Source organism: Pleurodeles waltl, chromosome 4_2, assembly GCF_031143425.1.
Source record: "Pleurodeles waltl isolate 20211129_DDA chromosome 4_2, aPleWal1.hap1.20221129, whole genome shotgun sequence".
Lineage (NCBI taxonomy): Eukaryota > Metazoa > Chordata > Amphibia > Caudata > Salamandridae > Pleurodeles > Pleurodeles waltl.
In genome coordinates, this window is record NC_090443.1 from 187,399,758 (window position 1) to 187,419,868 (window position 20,111).

The window sequence follows — 20,111 nt, forward strand, 5'->3', positions numbered from 1 at the left end:
CACGCCGGATATGACTTTACCTCAGGACACTGACATGTTGGAAGGTGATCAGGAAGAAGGGGAGCTCCTTGACACTCATTCGGAGTGGATGAATACATTAATCCTCCTTCTCCTTCCCAGTCAAAGGTGGATTCCCCTCCAGACGACATCAGGGGATTTCATAATCTTCTGTGGAGAGCAGCTAAACGTTACGCTTTGCCAATGCCATCCAAGCAAACAGAATGCTTCCTATATGATTTTAAAGAGCCGTTCCAGAAATCTATGCGCTCTATTCTACTGGTCAGCTACTTATGGGAAGAAGGGTTAAAAGTGATGCACAACCCCGCTACTGTCACAGCAGTGCTGCCCCGACTAGACACAAAATAGAAGACACCAGAGGATGCCCCAGCATGTCTAATTGGTCATCCTCATCCGGACTCAGTGGTGGCTCAGGCAGCACAGAGGAAGTCCAAGAATCCGTCTGCTCCGATTTCTGCACCTCCAGACAAAGAGGGTAGATGGCTAGACAATATTGTAAAGAGGTTCTCGTTGATGGCTAGTCTAGTGATAAGAGCTGCTAACTCCCTAGCGGTGTTAGCCAGGTATGACAGACAGCTATGGGTAGACATCGCCCCGCATATTGACCAGTTGCCGGAGGATGGAAGATCAGAGGCAAGGAAGACGTTGCAGGAAGGTCAGCGCACGTCAGTGGAACTCATAGACTGTGCAATGGACATAGCAGCCACAACTGCATTTCGCCAGCTCGCAGGTGTGGCTGTACTTAGGAGACAATGCTGGCTAAAGGCTACATCATTCCAGCCTGGGGTACAGAATAAGATTTTAGACCTACCTTTCGATGGCCAAGCATTATTTGGTAAACATATTGATGAGGCTTTACAATCTGTCAAATCTGACACGGATACAGCAAGATCGCTAGGGACTCTCCAGTTTCGGAAGCCTTCTTTTTGAGCTAGAGGACTTGGACTGCCTTCATATAGAGGAGGCTATCAGCAATATAGATACTCAACCTATCCTTCCTCCTCTCAGCAGTTCCGTCAATACTACCCACAAAGAAAGCCACCACAAGCAGCTTATGGTAGACCTAGCACTAGAGGACGCTCAACTCGCCCAGCTAAGGACTCTGCTCGTAGAGCCTGTTACATCCAACCCTCCTCCTCTGGTTTTAGGCGGAAAGATATCCCTGTTTCTCAAGCAATGGCAAGTCATCATATTAGACAAATGGGTCCTCCAATTAGTGAAATAGGGCCACACTCTGGAGTTTATCCAACTACCTCCCTCCAATCCTCCTTGCAGGACTCCATCAAGGTATCCAGAGCAGCTCAAGAGGGAGATCAACAAGATGCTCCTCAAAGGAGCTATAGCGAAAGTACCTCTTTCACAGCGAGGAAGGGGTTTTTATTCCAGGTTCTTTCTCATTCGCAAGAAGTGGAAGGACTGGAGGCTGATCCTCGACCTAAGAGAATTAAAAGTCTACTTAAAAAAGCTTTCTACCGCATGATAAGCCTACAGGATGTCCTCCTACGACTAAACCAGGGAGATTTCATATCTACACTAGACCTAAAAGATGCATATTTCCCATTCCTATCCACCCAACCCACAGACAGTACCTGAGATTCATGGTAGCCGGAAGTCATTTTCAATTCGTGTCCTCCCTTTTGGCCGAAAGTCAGCTCCCAGGATATTTACCAAATGCCTAGCGCCAATCGCAGCTTTCCTCAGGAGGAGAAAACACCAGATATTCCCATATCTCGACGATTGGCTGATAAAAGCAAATACCTACGCAGGAGCACGCAGATCAACAAGAAGGTGCGTTTCCTTACTCAACAGTTTAGGCCTCACCATCAACTGGGAGAAGTCCAAACCTCTACCATCACGCACTATCACCTTTTTAGGGGCAAACCTGGACACTCAATCCACCATGGCGTGTCCCACAGTAGCGAGTCAACAGAAGTTACTGACTCTAGCTAAGTCAATACAGGGAAGAAACTGCGTTTCAGTTCGCCTTTTCAGATCCTTGTTGGGCATGATCTCATCATGCATACCTCTGGTTCCTCTCTGCAGGCTAAAAATGCGACCGCTACAGGAGCAACTCAACCTTCAATGGCTCCAGATTTCGGGAAGCTTCGAAGATCGGATAAGCATAACCCCAGCAATTGTCAAAGCTCTGACATGGTGGTCTGAAAAGCATCATCTTTTTGTTGGCCTTTCCTTTCTACATTGTCCAGCTCCGTGGACTATCACTACAGACGCCTCTCTGGAGGGCTGGTGAGCAGTTTTGCAAGATCTTCAAGTAAGTGGCAAGTGGCCACTAGAGTTGAGGGCGATGCACATCAATCTGCTAGAGCTCAGAGCAGTTTATCTTGCTTTGCAGGCTTTTCTTCCAAAGATAGCGGGACCAGACGTAGTAATAAGAACAGACAACACCACTACGATGCATTACCTCAACAAACAAGGAGGCACGAGATCTCTCACCCTCTCCTGGAAGGCCCAAAGAATTTGGAATTGGGCCTCGCAGCAAGGCATCAGACTCTCAGCGGTGCATCTGCTGGGGATAGAGAACAAGGTAGCAGACTCGCTCAGCAGACAAAGATCGAGCTGCCACGAATGGGAGCTGGGCCAGTCCACAGTGGATTACATCTTTTCCCAGTGGGGAACGCCAACAATCAACCTGTTCGCCAGCAAGTGGAACTCCAAATGCCAGTACTTTGCAAGCTGGCCTCACCAAAAGGGATCTTGGGGGAATGCGTTTTCCATAGCTTGGTCAGGCATCCTTGCTTACACCTTTCCTCCAATTCCATTGATCCCAAGAGTCCTCACGAAGATGAAGGCAGAGCTGTGCACCCTGATATTGATAGCTCCGTACTGGCCCCGCCAACACTGGTTTGCAGAGCTTCTTCTTCTATCAATGAACCCTCACATTCCGCTGAAACCGTCTCTGCACTTACTAACAATGAACAAAGGGCAAATATCGCACCCGGATCCTCAGTCGATGTGATTGTCAGCATGGCTCCTGAGCACATGGAGTTCGCACATCTGAATATCCCGCAGGGATGTAGGGACATTTTGTCCAGAGCTAGAGCAGATAGCACTAATAAGGCTTACTCTTGCAAATGGAAAAGATTTTGTTTCTGGTGTCACTAGCGGCAAATTGATCCACTGTCCTCACCACCTGAACAAATATTACCTTATTTATTGCATTTAGCGCAATTAGGCCTGGCGCATTCCTCCATAAAGGTGCATCTGGCGGCAGTAGCATCATACAGGCGTTCAGATTCTTCACCTTGGCTGTATTCCTCTAGATTAATCAAACGGTTTTTGAAAGGACTTTTTAGGGTCTTTCCTCCATTCAGACCACCTCCTCCCTCGTGGAACCTGAATATTGTTCTAGCACAGTTAATGAAGCATCCGTTTGAACAGACCATCCAGCTTCTCTGAAATTCCTTTCTTGGAAGGTTGCTTTACTGGTGGCTCTCACATCAGCCAGACAGGTCAGTGAGATACAGGCCCTCTCCATACAGGAGCCGTTCTTGCAGATCAAACGAGACAAGCTACTGCTATGCACGAACCCACATTTCATTCCGAAGGTCCCTTCGGATTTCCACATGAACAAGCCTGTAGTTTTTAAAACCTTTTTTCCACATCCATCTACTCCTGTGGAAAGAGCATTACACTCCTTAGACAGTAAGAGATGTGTTAAATTTTACCTGGACAGAACAAAGTCCTTTCGCCGCTTCAATCAATTTGTTCGTAGCTTACAGTGCACCCAGACGAGGTCAACAGCTCTCCAAGCAGAGTATATCCAGATGGATCTCCTCAGCCATTCGATTCTGCCATCAAGCAGCGGGCAAACCACTGCATCCATCGGTCCGTGCTCACTCTACGAGGGCAGTTTCTTCCTTAGCAGCGCTGTTTGCGGGCGTTCCCCTGCAAGACATTTGCAGAGCAGCAACATGGAAAAGCTGCCTTACATTTACAAGACATTACTGCTTGGAAGCACTATCTCAGGGAGAGGTAGCAGTTGGTCAGACAGTCCTCAGGAACCTCTTCAGGTGAAGGTGAGCCATCTCTTTCATCCCTCCATCCTAGATCAGGTATGCACATTGTTTATGTCTCTTACTTTCGGATACGGATCCAATGCTTTTCTTGTTAAAAAAATAAAATAAAGAGGATTGGGGGAGAAGTAAGGATGGGGTTAACAGACGGTATTTCGTTTGAAGTATATATATATATATATATATATTATGTACGCAGGTGTTTTGTGACATACATGGCTACAATGTTCCAATGTGCATAAGTACTGCTCGCTACTCTTATTCAAGCATGTGAATCTATGAAAGTTCCAATACTGGAGTAAGAAAATGAGTTACTTACCTGTAACTGTAGTTCTCCCATATTGGAATCTTTCATAGATTCAGATGCGACCCACCCACCTCCCCGGAGAAGCTCTCATATATATATATATATATATATATATATATATATATATATATATATATATATTGGAGTGTCACAAGTTGTTTTTCTTCAACAAAGTCTTTTCGAGTCACGAGACCGAGGGACTCCTCCCTTTCGGCTCCATTGCGCATGGGCGTTGACTCCATCTTAGATTGGTTTTTTTTCCGCCATCGGGTTCGGACGTGTTCCTCTTCGCTCCATGTTTTGGTTCGGAAAAGATAGTTATCAATCGGAAAATTTGACGGCATTGTTTGCTATCAGTACCGGGTTAGTGCTAGCACATCGACACCGACAAAAGAAGAGCTCCGGCAGCCCTTCGGGGCTTCAACTCCTCGGCGGGGCCTGGTCGGCCCATCCGCGTGCATCTTCAAGGCTCATGGAACGAACCCCCTTCCGCTTCTGCCCCAAATGCCACGCCAAGTATCCTTATACAGACCAACTCTTGGTCTGTAATCTGTGTTTGTCCCCCGAACACAAAGAGAATACGCGTGAGGCCTGTCGGGCATTTCGATCCAAGAAGACACTGCGGGATCGTAGAGCTCGAAGATTTCAAATGGCGTTGACACCGGCCGGACATGACGACGTCGAAGAAGAGGAGACATTCTCCATTCCAGAGAGAGCCCGAGAGAGAGCAGCCGACGAGGCAACAAACCATGAGTAAACCAGCCCTGGCAAAAACTCACTCGAAAATCATGAGGCCCAGGGGACGCCACCGCCAACAGGCCATGGCTTAACCCGAAAGCACGGTGACCAAACATCGGCACCGAAAAAGGCCTCCCAGCAGCCGAAGACATCCGACTCCGGTCGAAATACCGGCTCCGAACATACTCGGCACCGAGATACCGGCTCCGACCAGACTCGGCACCGAGAGATCGGCACCCCGAAAACCAAAATGGTTTCTTAGGAGCCAAAAAAGACTGCCGAAAAGGTTTTGGTGCCGAAACACGCAGCCTCGGAGCCGAAACACAGCTCCTATACAGAAGAACAGGGCCTTTCCTCACAGTTACAAGGCCACAGGTTTGAACAAGAACTGGGCATGGGAGAGCCAGACCATACCCAGAGGAAAAAACACCACCACAGTTTTCTCCACAGCCATCGCCACCACACTCGCCACATCTGTCCCCAGTAGCAACCCCCCCAATGATGCAGTCACCAACGCACACAGGGATGAGCCAAGAAGACCCAGATGCATGGGATCTGTATGGTGCACCAGTCTCAGATAATAGTCCGGATTGCTACCCAGCAGGGCCATCACCACCGGAGGACAGTACTGCTTACATGCAGGTGGTTTCCAGGGCAGCTACTTTTCATAACGTAGCATTGCATGCAGAGCCCATAGAAGATGACTTCTTGTTCAATACCCTATCATCTACGCACAGCCAATACCAAAGTTTGCCAATGTTACCAGGCATGTTAAAACACGCCAAACAGGTGTTTCAAAACCCAGTCAAGAGCAGAGCCATCACACCTAGGGTGGAGAAGAAATATAAACCTCCCCCTACGGACCCTGTGTACATTACACAACAGTTAACTCCTGATTCAGTGGTAGTAGGAGAAGCCCGGAAAAGGGCAAACTCACAAACTTCTGGAGACGCACCACCACCTGGCAAAGAAAGTCAGAAATTTGATGCAGCAGGCAAAAGGGTAGCAGCACAGGCAGCCAATCAATGGCGAATTGCCAATTCGCAAGCTCTACTGGCAAGATACGACAGGGCACATTGGGACGAAATGCAATACTTCATTCAACATCTTCCCAAAGAGTTCCAAAAAAGTGCTCAACAGGTTGTCGAGGAGGGACAAACTATCTCCAACAACCAAATAAGGTCGGCTATGGACTCAGCAGACATGGCGGCCATAACAGTAAACACAGCGGTAACCATTCGAAGACACACGTGGCTACGTACCTCCGGATTTAAGCCAGAAATCCAGCAGGCTGTGCTGAATATGCCTTTCAACGGACAACAATTGTTTGGGCCGGAGGTGGACACAGCAATAGACAAACTGGCGAAAGACACTGACACGGCCAAAGCCATGGGCGCGCTCTACTCCCCACAGAGCAGAGGCACTTTTAGGAAGCCGCACTTTAGGGGGGGGTTTCGGGCCCAGACCACAGAGCCTTCCACCTCACAAGCCAGACCCACATACCAGGGCCAATATCAAAGAGGTGGTTTTCGGGGACAATATAGGGGTGGACAGTTCCCTAAAACAAGAGGGATATTCCAAAGCCCAAAAACCCCACAAACTAAACAGTGACTCCAACGTCACAAACCCCCACCACCCAACACCAGTGGGGGGGAGGCTCACAGATTATTACAAAAATTGGGAACACATAACTACAGACGCGTGGGTCCTAGCCATTATCCAACATGGTTATTGCATAGAATTCCAACATTTGCCACCAAATGTGCCTCCAAGAGCACACAACATGTCCAAACAACACTTGGATCTATTACAACTAGAAGTCCAAGCGTTGTTACAAAGACACTTTAGAACTGGTACCCAACCATCAGAAAGGAACAGGTGTTTATTCCCTGTATTTTCTAATACCCAAAAAGGACAAAACTCTGAGACCCATCTTAGATCTCAGAACACTAAATCTTTACATCAAATCAGGTCACTTTCACATGGTGACACTTCAAGACGTAATCCCCTTGCTCAAACAACAAGACTACATGTCAACATTAGATCTCAAGGATGCGTACTTCCATATACCCATACATCCTTCACACAGGAAATACTTAAGGTTTGTAATCCAAGGAGTACATTACCAATTCAAAGTGTTACCATTCGGAATAACAACAGCACCAAGGGTATTTACAAAATGCCTTGCAGTAGTAGCAGCCCATATCAGAAGACAGCACATACACGTATTCCCGTATCTAGACGATTGGTTAATAAAAACAAACACTCAAAAACAGTGTCTTCAACACAAAAAATACGTCATAGAAACCCTTCACAAACTAGGGTTCTCAATAAACTACCTAAAATCACACTTAGAACCGTGTCAAATACAACAGTACTTAGGAGCGACAATCAACACAAAAAAAGGGATTGCCACTCCAAGTCCACAAAGGGTACAATCATTCCAAAACGTAATACAAAGCATGCACCCAAACCAACAATATCAAGTAAAATTAGTGATGAAACTTCTAGGCATGATGTCTTCATGCATAGCCATTGTCCCAAACGCAAGATTACACATGCGGCCCTTACAACAGTGCCTAGCTACACAATGGACACAAGCATGGGGTCAACTTCAGGATCTAGTGTTGATAAACCGCCAAACACACACCTCGCTTCAATGGTGGAATCATATAAATTTAAACCAAGGGCGGCCCTTCCAAGACCAAGTGCCTCAATACGTGATCACAACAGATGCGTCCATGGTAGGGTGGGGAGCACACCTCAACCAACACAGCATCCAGGGACAATGGGACACTCAGCAAAAACAACTTCATATAAATCAACTAGAACTACTAGCAGTGTTTCGAGCATTAAAAGCATTTCAACCTCTAATAGCCCACAAACACATTTTTGTCAAAACAGACAACATGACAACAATGTTTTACCTGAACAAACAGGGAGGGAGACACTCATCACAGTTGTGTCTCTTAGCACAAAAGATTTGGCATTGGGGGATTCACAATCACCTTCGCCTAATAGCGCAATACATACCAGGAATTCAGAACCAGTTAGCCGACAATCTCAGTCGAGATCACCAACAGATCCACAAATGGGAAATTCATCCCCAGATACTACAAACCTACTTCCAAAACTGGGGAACACCGCAAATAGACCTATTCGCAACAAAAGAAAACGCAAAATGCCAAAACATCGCATCTAGGTACCCACACCCTCACTCCAAGGGCAATGCGTTATGGATGAGTTGGTCAGGGATATTTGCTTACGCTTTTCCCCCTCTCCCACTTCTTCCGTATCTAGTAAACAGATTGAGTCAAAACAAACTCAAACTAATACTAGTAGCACCAACTTGGGCACGTCAACCGTGGTATACAACACTACTAGATCTGTCAGTGGTGCCTCATATCAAGCTACCAAACAGACCAGATCTGTTAACTCAACACAGACAACAGATCAGACACCCAAATCCAGCATTTCTCAATCTAGCGATCTGGCTCCTGAAGTCTTAGAAATTGGACATCTAGACCTTACACAAGAATGTATGGAGGTCATCAAACAAGCTAGTAAACCTACTACAAGACATTGCTACGCAAATAAATGGAAACGATTTGTTTATTACCGTCATAATAATCAAATACAACCATTAAACGCCTCCGCAACAAACTTTGTAAGCTACCTACTACACTTGCAAAAGTCTAAGCTTTTTCGTCCATTAAAATACATCTCACAGCAATTTCTGCCTATCTCCAAACTACACATTCAACCTCGTTATTTAGACTCCCTGTCATAAAAGCTTTTATGGAGGGGCTAAAAAGGATCATTCCCCCAAGAACACCACCAGTTCCTTCATGGAACCTCAATATTGTATTAACACGACTCATGGGTCCCCACCTCAGTACCATATACTAAGGAATTATAAGGGTGTTCCAGTATGCCAATGTGAATTCGTAAAATTGGTCACTAGCCTGTTAGTGACAATGTTGGTATACAGAGAGAGCATAACCACTGAGGTTCTGGTTAGCAGAGCCTCCGTGAGACAGTTAGGCATCACACAGGGAACACACACATATAGGCCACAAACTTATGAGCACTGGGGTCCTGGCTAGCAGGGTCTCAGTGACACATAACAAACACACTGACAACATAGGGTTTTCACTATGAGCACTGGGCCCTGGCTAGCAGGATCCCAGTGAGACAGTGAAAACACCCTGACATATACTCACAAACAGGCCAAAAGTGGGGGTAACAAGGCTAGAAAGAGGCTACTTTCTCACACAACCTCCCTCCCCCCCCCCCCCCCCCCCCCAAACGAAGGACAATAAGGCTAACCTTGGCCAGTTGGGACTTTATTGTCTAAGTGGTGATAAGTGGAGGGTAGCTCTGCAATAGACTGGTTACTCCCTTTATCATCCACTATATGGTTACTTCCCTGTGGGGATGTAAACCACCCTGTTTGAAGTTTTTTAGCTAAGCAACATTGTGAAGATATAGTTTCTGAGTTTCCATCAGTAAGTTTTAGTTTAGAGCAGTGTGAATTGACCACTGGACCTATTTCTAGTGATGAGAATGCCAGACAGGGATGCTGTCTCAGTAAAGCCATAGCTGGGCAAAAACTTTGTCCATATGGCAGGAAGAGAGAACAGGGATGCTGTTTCTCTTGAGTTGGAGCAGGGCAGGGATGCTGTCCTATGAGCTCCACACTAGGGCAGGGCTGCTGTCCTAAGTGTTGTGAGGCAGTGCAGGGTTTCTGCACCCAAGTTTCTCTGGGAGGGTTTGAGGGATGCTCCATGTTAACTAAAATGGTGCTCTTTTTCTCACCAATATTAGTTATCCCACAGAGAGGTACTTCCACCTCAGGGAGTACAGCTATTCCAGCTGATGATTCCCTTGGGACAGGTTCCACCCCAGGAGAGGTTTCTCACACCACAGGAATGGTATCCTGAATGGCAGGGTGGTTAGGGGATACTGTGATACCCTTGTTAGCTGTTGTTGGAGAGGGATCCTGAGTTTTCAGGCCTTTTTCTCTCCTTTGCTTTTTCATTTCAGGTGAAATAAGAGGGAACAATTCCTCAGGGATACCCAGCATGGCTGCATTGGTATAAAACTCTACCTCAGCCCAACCTGAGGTCTCTAGGTCATTACCTAAGAGACAGTCTACAGGTAAGCTAGGTGATACTACCACCTGCTTAGGGCCAGTAACTCCACCCCAACTAAGCTGAACTATAGCTAAGGGAAGACACTTAGTGGAGTTATGGACATCAATAATCTTGTACTGTTCTCCAATGATGTGTTGTTCAGGAGGCACTAGGTTTTCAGTCACCAAAGTGATACTGGTACCTGTGTCCCTGTAGGCCTGGGCCTCAACACCATTTATTGAAACTGTCTGCCTGTACTTATCCATTGTAAGGAGACAAGCAGCCAGTGTTGCAAGGCCAATGCCACTAGGTGTGACAGAAACTGTCTTGGGACTGACTACCCCAGTTTCTATGATGGACCCATAAGTGAACCCAACTACACCCTTAGTTTGACTGTTGCCAGCAGTCCCACCACTATTACCACTACTGCTAGGGGCTCTAGAGTTTGATGTATTAGTGGTGGTAGGCTCAGGGGGTTTACCTGGACAGGACTTATCCCCTGGCCTATGGCCTTTATTTTTACACACAAAGCACCAAGGCTTTTTAATGTGTGTGTGTTGTGAATAAGAGGAAGAATTTGATTTATCCCCACCCCTTTAAGAGTGTTTAGGATTTGAAGAAGGATCTTTGGTCTTACCCTTATCCCCATGCTTATCCTGAGATTTCTCACCATCTTTCTTCTTGCCATCCTTGTCACCCCCTGTATGAACTTTTCTGTTCACTCTTGTTCTGACTCATTTGTCTGCCTTCTTTCCCAATTCTTGGGGAGAGGTCAGATCTGAGTCCACTAGATATTGGTGTAACAAATCAGACACACAGTTATTCAGAATATGCTCTTTCAGGATTAGATTGTACAGGCTTTCATAGTCAGAAACTTTACTGCCATGTAACCACCCCTCCAAGGCCTTCACTGAATAGTCAACAAAGTCTACCCAGTCTTGTGAGGACTCTTTTCTGGTTTCTCTGAACTTAATCCTGTATTGTTCAGTGGTTAAGCCAAATCCATCCAAGAGTGCATTCTTCAAAACTGTAAAGTTATTGGCATCACTTTCCTTCACAGTAAGGAGCCTATCCCTACCCTTTCCACTGAAAGATAGCCATAGGATAGCAGCCCACTGCCTTTGAGGGACCCCCTGTACCATACAGGCCCTCTCAAGTGCAGCAAACCACTTGTTAATGTCATCCCTCTCCTTGTAAGGGGGAACTATCTTGTGCAGATTCCTAGAATCATGGTCTCTCACAGGATTGCTATCAGGAATACTGCTGCTGCCACCATGGGGTCCTAACCCCAACCTCTGTCCCTCTTTTTCTAAGTCTAGGGATTCCCTGTATATAGAGCCAGCTGTTGCTGTTTAAGCGTCAGCCGGGACTCTTCCACTCTCAACTTATTGAGTTCCCTTTCTAACATTTTGTCATCAGGGTGGGTGGGTTGGGAATGATTTGACACAGAAGAAAGATTTGAATGACCAGAGGGAGACCTGTCCCTAACAGTTGGCACCCTAACAACCTGGCCTCCAGGAACAAAAACATCCCTACTGTGATGGGAGCTTCTATTACTACCAGCATTGCTAGGTTGTCTGCTAAGGGGCAGGTTAGGAAGGGAACCCTGTAACACTCCTTCAAGGGCATCCCCTGTGTCAGAGTGTGAGCTATCTACCAACCTTGAAGATGAGCGGCCACCCTGGACCTTATCATTCTCAATAAGAAGGGTTCTTTCCTACCACTATCAATGCAGAGACTACTTAGGCTCTTAAAGTTAAGGTGGTCATAAGTAGTATTGACCAAATTAAGAGGGGTTCCTACACCAGACATGATAGAAAAAGGTTTAGGGACAGATAAAAGAGAGAAAGAGTTTTAGGACTTTTTAAAGAACAGAAAAAAACAACCTTTTCAACATTTTGAAAGTTTAGGAGTATTTTTAAGCACTTAGCAGATAGTGTAAGAGAAGAAAAGCAAAACTTTTTGGTTAGGTGTACATACACTGAACTTGTTTTGTATATTATTCTCTAATGAAAAGTACAAAATGACAAAGTGGTAAGTAGTTGCAAGTACATATCCCACCGCTGCACAACCAATGTAGGAGGCTGGCCTGGCTTGTAGTGGGTACCAAGGGGTACTTACACTCTGTACCAGGTCCACTTATCCCTTATTAGTGTAGAAGAGGTGTTTCTAGCAGCTTAGGCTGATAGAAGGTAGCTATAGCAGAGCAGCTTAGGCTGAACTAGGAGACATGCAAAGCTCCTACTATACCACTGGTGTCATATGCACAATATCATAAGAAAACACAATACACAGATATACTAAAAATAAAGGTACTTTATTTTTATGACAATATGCCAAAAGTATCTCAGTGAGTACCCTCAGTATGAGGATGCCAAATATACACAAGATATATGTACACAATACCAAAAATATGCAGTAATAGCAAAAGGAAGTAATGCAAGCAATGTAAAGTTACAGTAGATTGCAATAGGAGCACATAGGTATAGGGGCAACACAAAGTGGAATGCGAACCACGAATGGACCCCAAACCTATGTGAGCTTGTAGAGGGTCGCTGGGACTGTAAGAAAACAGTGAGGGTTAGAAAAATAGCCCACCCCAAGACCCTGAAAAATAGGTGTAAAGTGCACCTATAACCCCCAGAGAGCACAGAACTCGTAATAGGGGAATTCTGCAAGGAAGACCAACACCAGCAAAGCAACCAAAGTGCATTTCCGGTCCTGAGGACCTGTGGAACAAGGGGACCAAGTCCAACAGTCGCGACAATGTCGAGAGTGGGCAGATGCCCAGGGAATGCCAGCTGAGAGTGCAGAGAAGCTGCCACCGGATCGTAGAAGTTGTGGATTCTGCAAGAACGAAGAGGGCTAGAAACTTCCCCTTTGGAGGGTGGATGTCCCACGTCATGAAGAAGCTTGCAGAGGTGTTCCCATGCAGAAAAACCGCAAACAAGCCTTTCTAGCTGCAAGGGTCGCGGTTAGGGTTTTTGGATGCTGCTGTGGCCCAGGAGGGACCAGGATGTCGCCACTTGGATGAGGAGACAGAGGGGGCGCCCGGCAAGTCAGGGAGCCCTCACAGAAGCAGGCAGCACCCACAGAAGTACCGGAACAGGCACTTAGAAGGGGAGTGAACCGGAGTCCACCCGAAGTCACAAAAGGGAGTCCCACGACACCAGAGGACAACTCAGAAGGTTGTGCACTGCAGGTTAGAGTGTCGGGGACCCAGGCTTGGCTGTGCACGAAGGAAATCCTGGAAGAGTGCACAGGAGCAGCTGCAAATCATGTGGTACCCAGCAATGCAGCCTAGCGTGGGGAGGCAAGGACTTACCTCCACCATACTTGGACTGAAGAGTCACTGGACTGTGGGAGTCACTTGGACAGAGTTGCCGAGTTCCAGGGACCACGCTCGTCGTGCTGAGAGGGGACCCAGAGGACCGGTGATGCAGTCTTTTGTTGCCTGCAGTTGCAGGGGGAAGATTCCATCGACCCACTGAAGATTTCTTCAGAGCTCCTGGTGCAGAAAGGAGGCAGGCTACCCACAGAGCATGCACCACCAGGAAACAGTCGAGAAGGCAGTAGGATAAGCGATACAAGGTTGCAGTAGTCATCTTTGCTACTTTGTTGCGGTTTTGCAGGTGTCCTGAGCAGTCAGCAGTCGATCCTTTGGCAGAAGGTGAAGAGAGAGATGCAGAGGAACTCTGGTGAGCTCTTGCATTCGGTATCTGAAGAATTCCCCAAAGCAGAGACCCTAAATAGCCAGAAAAGGAGGTTTGGCTACCTAGGAAGAAGGATAGGCTAGCAACACAGGTAAGAGCCTATCAGAAGGAGTCTCCGACGTCACCTGATGGCACTGGCCACTCAGAGCAGTTCAGTGTGCCAGCAACACCTCTGTTTCCAAGATGGCAGAGGTCTGGAGCACACTGGAGGAGCTCTGGGCACCTCCCCTGGGAGGTGCAGGTCAGGGAAGTGGTCACTCCCCTTTCCTTTGTCCAGTTTCGCGCCAGAGCAGGGCTGAGGGATCCCTGAACCGGTGCAGACTGGCTTATGCAGAGATGGGCACCCTTTGTGCCCATCAAAGCATTTCCAGAGGCTGGGGAGGCTACTCCTCCCCAGCCCTGACACCTTTTTCCAAAGGGAGAGAGTGTAACACCCTCTCTCTGAGGAGGTCCTTTGTTCTGCCATCCTAGGCCAGGCCTGGCTGGACCACAGGAGGGCAGAAACCTGTCTGAGGGGTTGGCAGCAGCAGCTGCAGTGAAACCCCGGGAAAGGTAGTTTGGCAGTTCCCGGGTCTGTGCTAGGGACTCGGGGGATCATGGAATTGACTCCCCAATGCCAGAATGGCATTGGGGTGACAATTCCATGATCTTAGACATGTTACATGGCCATGTTCGGAGTTACCATTGTGACGCCATACATAGGTAGTGACCTATGTATAGTGCACGCGTGAAATGGTGTCCCCCCCTCCCCCACTCACAAAATCCGGGGAATTTGCCCTGAACGATGTGGGGGCACCTTGGCTAGTGCCAGGGTGCCCACACACTAAGTAACTTTGCACCCAACCTTCGCCAGGTGAAGGTTAGACATATAGGTGACTTATAAGTTACTTATGTGCAGTGTAAAATGGCTGTGAAATAATGTGGGCATTATTTCCCTCAGGCTGCAGTGGCAGGCCTGTGTAAGAATTGTCAGAGCTCCCTATGGGTGGCAAAAGAAATGCTGCAGCCCATAGGGATCTCCTGGAACCCCAATACCCTGGGTACCCCAGTACCATTTACTAGGGAATTATAAGGGTGTTCCAGTATGCCAATGTGAATTGGTAAAATTGGTCACTAGCCTGTTAGTGACAATGTTGGTATACAGAGAGAGCATAACCACTGAGGTTCTGGTTAGCAGAGCCTCAGTGAGATAGTTGGGCATCACTCAAGGAACACATACATATAGGCCACAAACTTATGAGCACTGGGGTCCTGGCTGGCAGGGTCCCAGTGACACATAACAAACATACTGAAAATGTAGTGTTTTCACTATGAGCACTGGGCCCTGGCTAGCAGGATCCCAGTGAGACAGTGAAAACACCCTGACATATACTCACAAACAGGCCAAAAGTGGGGGTAACAAGGCTAGAAAGAGGCTACTTTCTCAGTCACTAAAATAAAGTACCTTTATTTTTAGTAACTCTGGGTATTGTGTTTTCTTATGATATTGTGCTTTATGATATAAGTGGTATTGTAGGAGCTTTGCTTGTCTCCTAGTTCAGCCTGAGCTGCTTTGCCATAGCTAACTCTAACAGCCTAAGCTGCTAGAAACACCTCTATTCTACTCATAAGGGATAACTGGACCTGGCACAAGGTGTACGTACCACAAGGTACCCACTATAAGCCAGGCCAGCCTCCTACAGAGGGGGAACAGTTAATTACATCATTAACTATGCAGTTCGTAATAGTCTGTAAGACATTCTAAGGCCCCAGAGAAGATTTGGAATAATTTAACTGAAGGGCTGCTGGAGCAGCGAAAAAAGAGCGGGCATGAAGAAAGAGACAGGACTATAAGGAGTACCCTAAAATATGATTGGAGGTGACTTGGACTTTACTACATTTCCCCAGTGTTGCTGTGAAAGTTAGTTTAGTACTGTTATGATGTTATGGCTGCTGGAGAAAATAAAGTGAAGAGCATAGAGTGTAATCCTCTTCTCTGGCACTTACATGTTTGAAATTTGCAAATCCTTTGGTTGTTGCTGCAGGACTGAATGGCAGTAGTTTTCAGAAGAGCCTTCAGACACAGATTTGTGAAATCTATAACCTTTTTTTAATTATTATTTTTTGTACTAAAAAAAAAAAAAACAGGACGGGTGCAGGCTCGAGTAGGGAGTGTATGTGCAGTTGATTGCCAGCAGCACTTATGATTTTGTTTACTTGGTGCATTCTCCCACTGCTGGTGGTAGTGTTGATTTTTATAAGTTATAAGCTCATCTTTTGTTGACTTGCTAAATTAGAGGGTTGTGGTTGAAATTCCCTCTTCGAGGTCTCATTGGGCGTGGTGTCCTTCCACTCAAAATAACATTTGCCCAACTTCTGAAATGATGAGGAACAGGAATACAAAAATAGAGACGGTGAAGTAATGTCTGTATACCACTTAGTAAACTTTACCACACACAACCCCCCACCCTGTAGTGATATCTCAGTGACAGAAAGTGGGGTGACATTTTTGACTGTTCCATGTGTACACGTTACTTTTAACAGAGTACAGACCACATTATCTGTTATTTGCAGAGCTCGAGGATTTGCTGAAGGTTTTTGCTGACGATCCAACTTCCATTCCTCAAGGAAAGCACAATGAACCAATCTATAGGTGCAGGAAGTGCAGGTATGATTTTTTTCTGTAAAAATAAACATATTTTCTAATTATGATCCAAATTACTGAACACTTGCTGTGTAAAGCTAATCACACACCCTTTTTTCAATCTGCTCACCTTAGAAAGATGACTGAAAGGAATCCGCTTTTTAGGTCTGACTTAGAGCAAACTTGTTTCCCAAAAAACACAGTTATGGTAAAACTATATGGTAATGGAACTAGAAGTCACACCCTCGCCATGCACAGTTTTCTCATCAATAATTTTACCGTAAATGTAAGTGATAATATCAATGATGTCATAGAAGATGTCATGAGTGATGTAATATCTGGGGTAGTTACCAGTGCATGACGAGTTGTAGTTACCTTAAGGCACGAGTTATAGTTGCTTTAAATATCTCGTTAACTATAATAGCTGAATATTTCTGTGGTTTTGTGTGTGTGTAAAATCTGAACCTAACTATAATGCCCCAGTAACCTTTGTTTTTTTTTTTTAGTTAATTTCTAAGGTTTTTTTCAATCTATCTCATAACTGTAACGTCCTTGTAACCTTTGCTTTTCCAGTGAATTTCCAGGTTTTTTTGAACGTTAAGTATTATGCCCATCTTAATGCCCAGTGGGGGTGGGGGGGGTTGGATGCAGGGTAGGCCTAGCATTCTGCTGCCCCCCCCCAGCTTGCTGCTCCTGACCCCCCCCCCTGCCATCCATTGTCCAAGTCGAAGCCCCTGTGCCCTCATTATAGCCCTGTGTGGCCGTTGTCCTGCCACGGCCCTTCCCATCTGCCCTGAACAGTTAGCTTGCGGCCCCATCCACCTCCTCCCTACCCTATGTTGTCCTAGTCCATGCACCAGGCCACTTCCTCCTGCCTCGCATGGCCTGATGTGCTGCCATTGCCCTCCATTTAGCTTGATGTCCCTGCCCACTCCTTCTGTCCTCTGTTGCCCAATTCTTTGTCCCATCATTGCCCTCCTGCTTAGCCTCTGTGCTTAGCTTGCTGCCCTTCCCCCACCCTCCAATATGTACGCATGTCCCTGCTCTCAAATTGGCCACCAGGTTCCATGGACATGCCACTGCCTTCCCATCTACTCTGAGTGTTCTGTTGAATTGCCACTGCCCTGCCTGCCTGCCTAGCATGGTCAGATGGCTGCCGTCTGTCCCTGCCACCTCCACCCTGCCTTTCCGAGTTCCATGTCCGTATTCCCTCTCTCCTCTTTCTTGTCCCCCATGATCCATTTTCCTGCCACTTCCTTCTGCCCTCCATGCTCTGTTTTGCTGCAACTGCTTCTCTTGCCTGCCCTCCGTTGTATGCTGTGAAGCCCCTTTACCTGCCCTCTCCTGTCTGTGTCCACCCCTAACCTTCCCCTCTGTTCTCCATGATCCTTTGTGCATGCCCCTCCCTCTTGCCCAACGTGGCCGCTGTGCTGCCACTAACCCTCCCACATGCCGTGCATGGTCTTCTGTGCTGACACAGCCCCTCCCACATGCCCAGTGTTATTAGCTTGCTGCCCCACACCCCCTTATACCTTTCCTTCGTTGGCTGTGTGTATGCCATTATAGTCTCACTGTTGCCCGCCATGGTGTGTTGTGCTTCCATTCCCCATCCAGCCTGCCCTCCATAGTCAGCTTCCTATTCCTGCCCACGCATCCTTGCCCCACTGCCCTCTATTTTCCATGTGCAGGCCCCTGTGGTTTCCCTCCCGCCTTGTCTGGTTCATTGTCGTACCTCTGCCCCTTCCATCCTGCCCTTCATGGTCCATATGCTGCAACTGTCTGCCTGGTATGGTCAGCTTGATGCTCTTGCCTCTTCCCCTCTGCTCTCTGTTGTCTATGTGCATGGCCCTGTCCCCTCCCTATTGCTTTCCAGGGTCCGCTGTGCTGCATTGCTGTCTCACTTTTGCCCTGTGTGGTGTATTGTGCTTCTGCAACCCCTGACATCTGCCCTGCAAAGCCAGTTTGGTGCCCCTGTCCATCTCCCTCCTGCCCTCTGTTATCCGAGTCAATGCCCCTACCCGATTCCTCCGGCCCTCTGCGATCCAATGTACCATAATTGCCAACATTTTAAACTTGGCATGAGGGAGATTCTGAAAAAAGCTTGGGGAATGGATTTTCCACATTGAATTACATTGAAAAAGGAGGGATTTTAGGCAGGAGACAGATAAAAATAAAACCCTTTTGGGCTAAAAAAAAAAAACATTGTGAGCCTCCTGCCTGAATCTGGTCTGTTAGCATGTATGGTTGTCCTTCCACTGCCTCTTCTTTCTACCCTCAGTGGTCTGCCATATTGCCACAGTCTTTCTTGCCTCTCCTGCATTGTTGGTGTGTTGCCCCTACCCCCCTTTTTCCTGCCTTCCATAGTCTCTTGTGCTACCGCTGCTCCTGCAGCCTGCCCAGAGTGGTCAACTTTTCCCCTCTGCACCCCCTCCCTGCCCTCAATTACCCAAGTCTGTGCCCCCACATCTGCCTCTCCCCAGTATTCTAATGAACAACTAGATTGCCAACATTCTGTGTTCATTACAAAAGTGTGGTGCAACAACATCATCTTAATGTATTCACCACTGTAAAACCTAAAGCATTTCCTTTAGAAATTATAAAAATAAGAGGGTCTTATTCCCATAGAAATTATGGTTACTACTCATAAAAAAAAATGGCAATATAATTTCTGAGTTCTCAAATAGTGACAAAGCACTTTTAATTATTTGATATCTTCATTTTTTTTATATCCAGTTGATCACTTGATTATATGTTACACTTAGGGGAGAGGATGTGATGTTATGGCCAGAGCTACAAACTTTCCAGCTGAGTAGCCCGGTTCAAGTTTCGGCGTTAGCTCGACATTCTTGGATTCCTGGCAAATCATTTGATCTCCCTATGCCCAAAATCAAAATGAATGTGTCCTTGTGCACTGTAACTGATGCTCATGTAAAGTACTCCAATTCCTTTAAGTCAGGTCTGCACTATATGTAAAACTGCTAAACAAAAAAATGAAGTGTTTTGCAACAGATCTATAATTGGGCAACACATGGGTGCTATTTGTGCTACAGTTGGGCTATTTTTTTCTCTGCTGGCCATCTTGGGAGACTTATTTGTTATGAAGATCCCTAATGTCCTCATTTAATTCAACATCCTCAGTAGAAAATGCTTTCTGTTTCCCACTTCGATTTTATCAAGGTGGCTTTCAGATGTGCCACACTTCTGGCATAAATTTAGAATGTTAGCGCTCTAGTTGCTCAAGAGTGCACTGTAGTAAAGCTGCTGATTACTAGGGAGTTAACGAGCAGTCTGCTTCTCCTGTTGAAAGTGCATGTTTCAGTCTGCAGATCAGAATGTTTTAATGAAATAGAACAGGAACATATTTGAGAAGTCACTTAAAATGTGTCGTAATTTTTCTTTCTACAGAACTAACCATAATTTCTATGACAAAATGAACCCCCTCATTCTGTTCCTTTCTAAATTAAATGTTTGAGGTTTTACCAGTTTGATTCAATCATGATGTCTTTAGGTGTGCCACACGTTTATCATAAGTAAGACTGTTAG

At 46.5% G+C, this 20,111-nt stretch overlaps 1 protein-coding gene across 15 annotated transcripts in view; it reads left to right on the forward strand.

Moving 5' to 3' along the window:
- The window catches only part of DUSP12 (dual specificity phosphatase 12), a 696,805-nt gene that overhangs the window by 383,398 nt on the left and 293,296 nt on the right, over positions 1-20,111 (forward strand). For all 15 annotated transcript variants that reach the window (XM_069231049.1, XM_069231054.1, XM_069231057.1 and 12 more), the window contains one exon: positions 16,499-16,592. In XM_069231049.1, the coding sequence (XP_069087150.1) occupies positions 16,499-16,592 (94 nt within the window). The remainder of the gene's footprint in view (positions 1-16,498; positions 16,593-20,111) is intronic.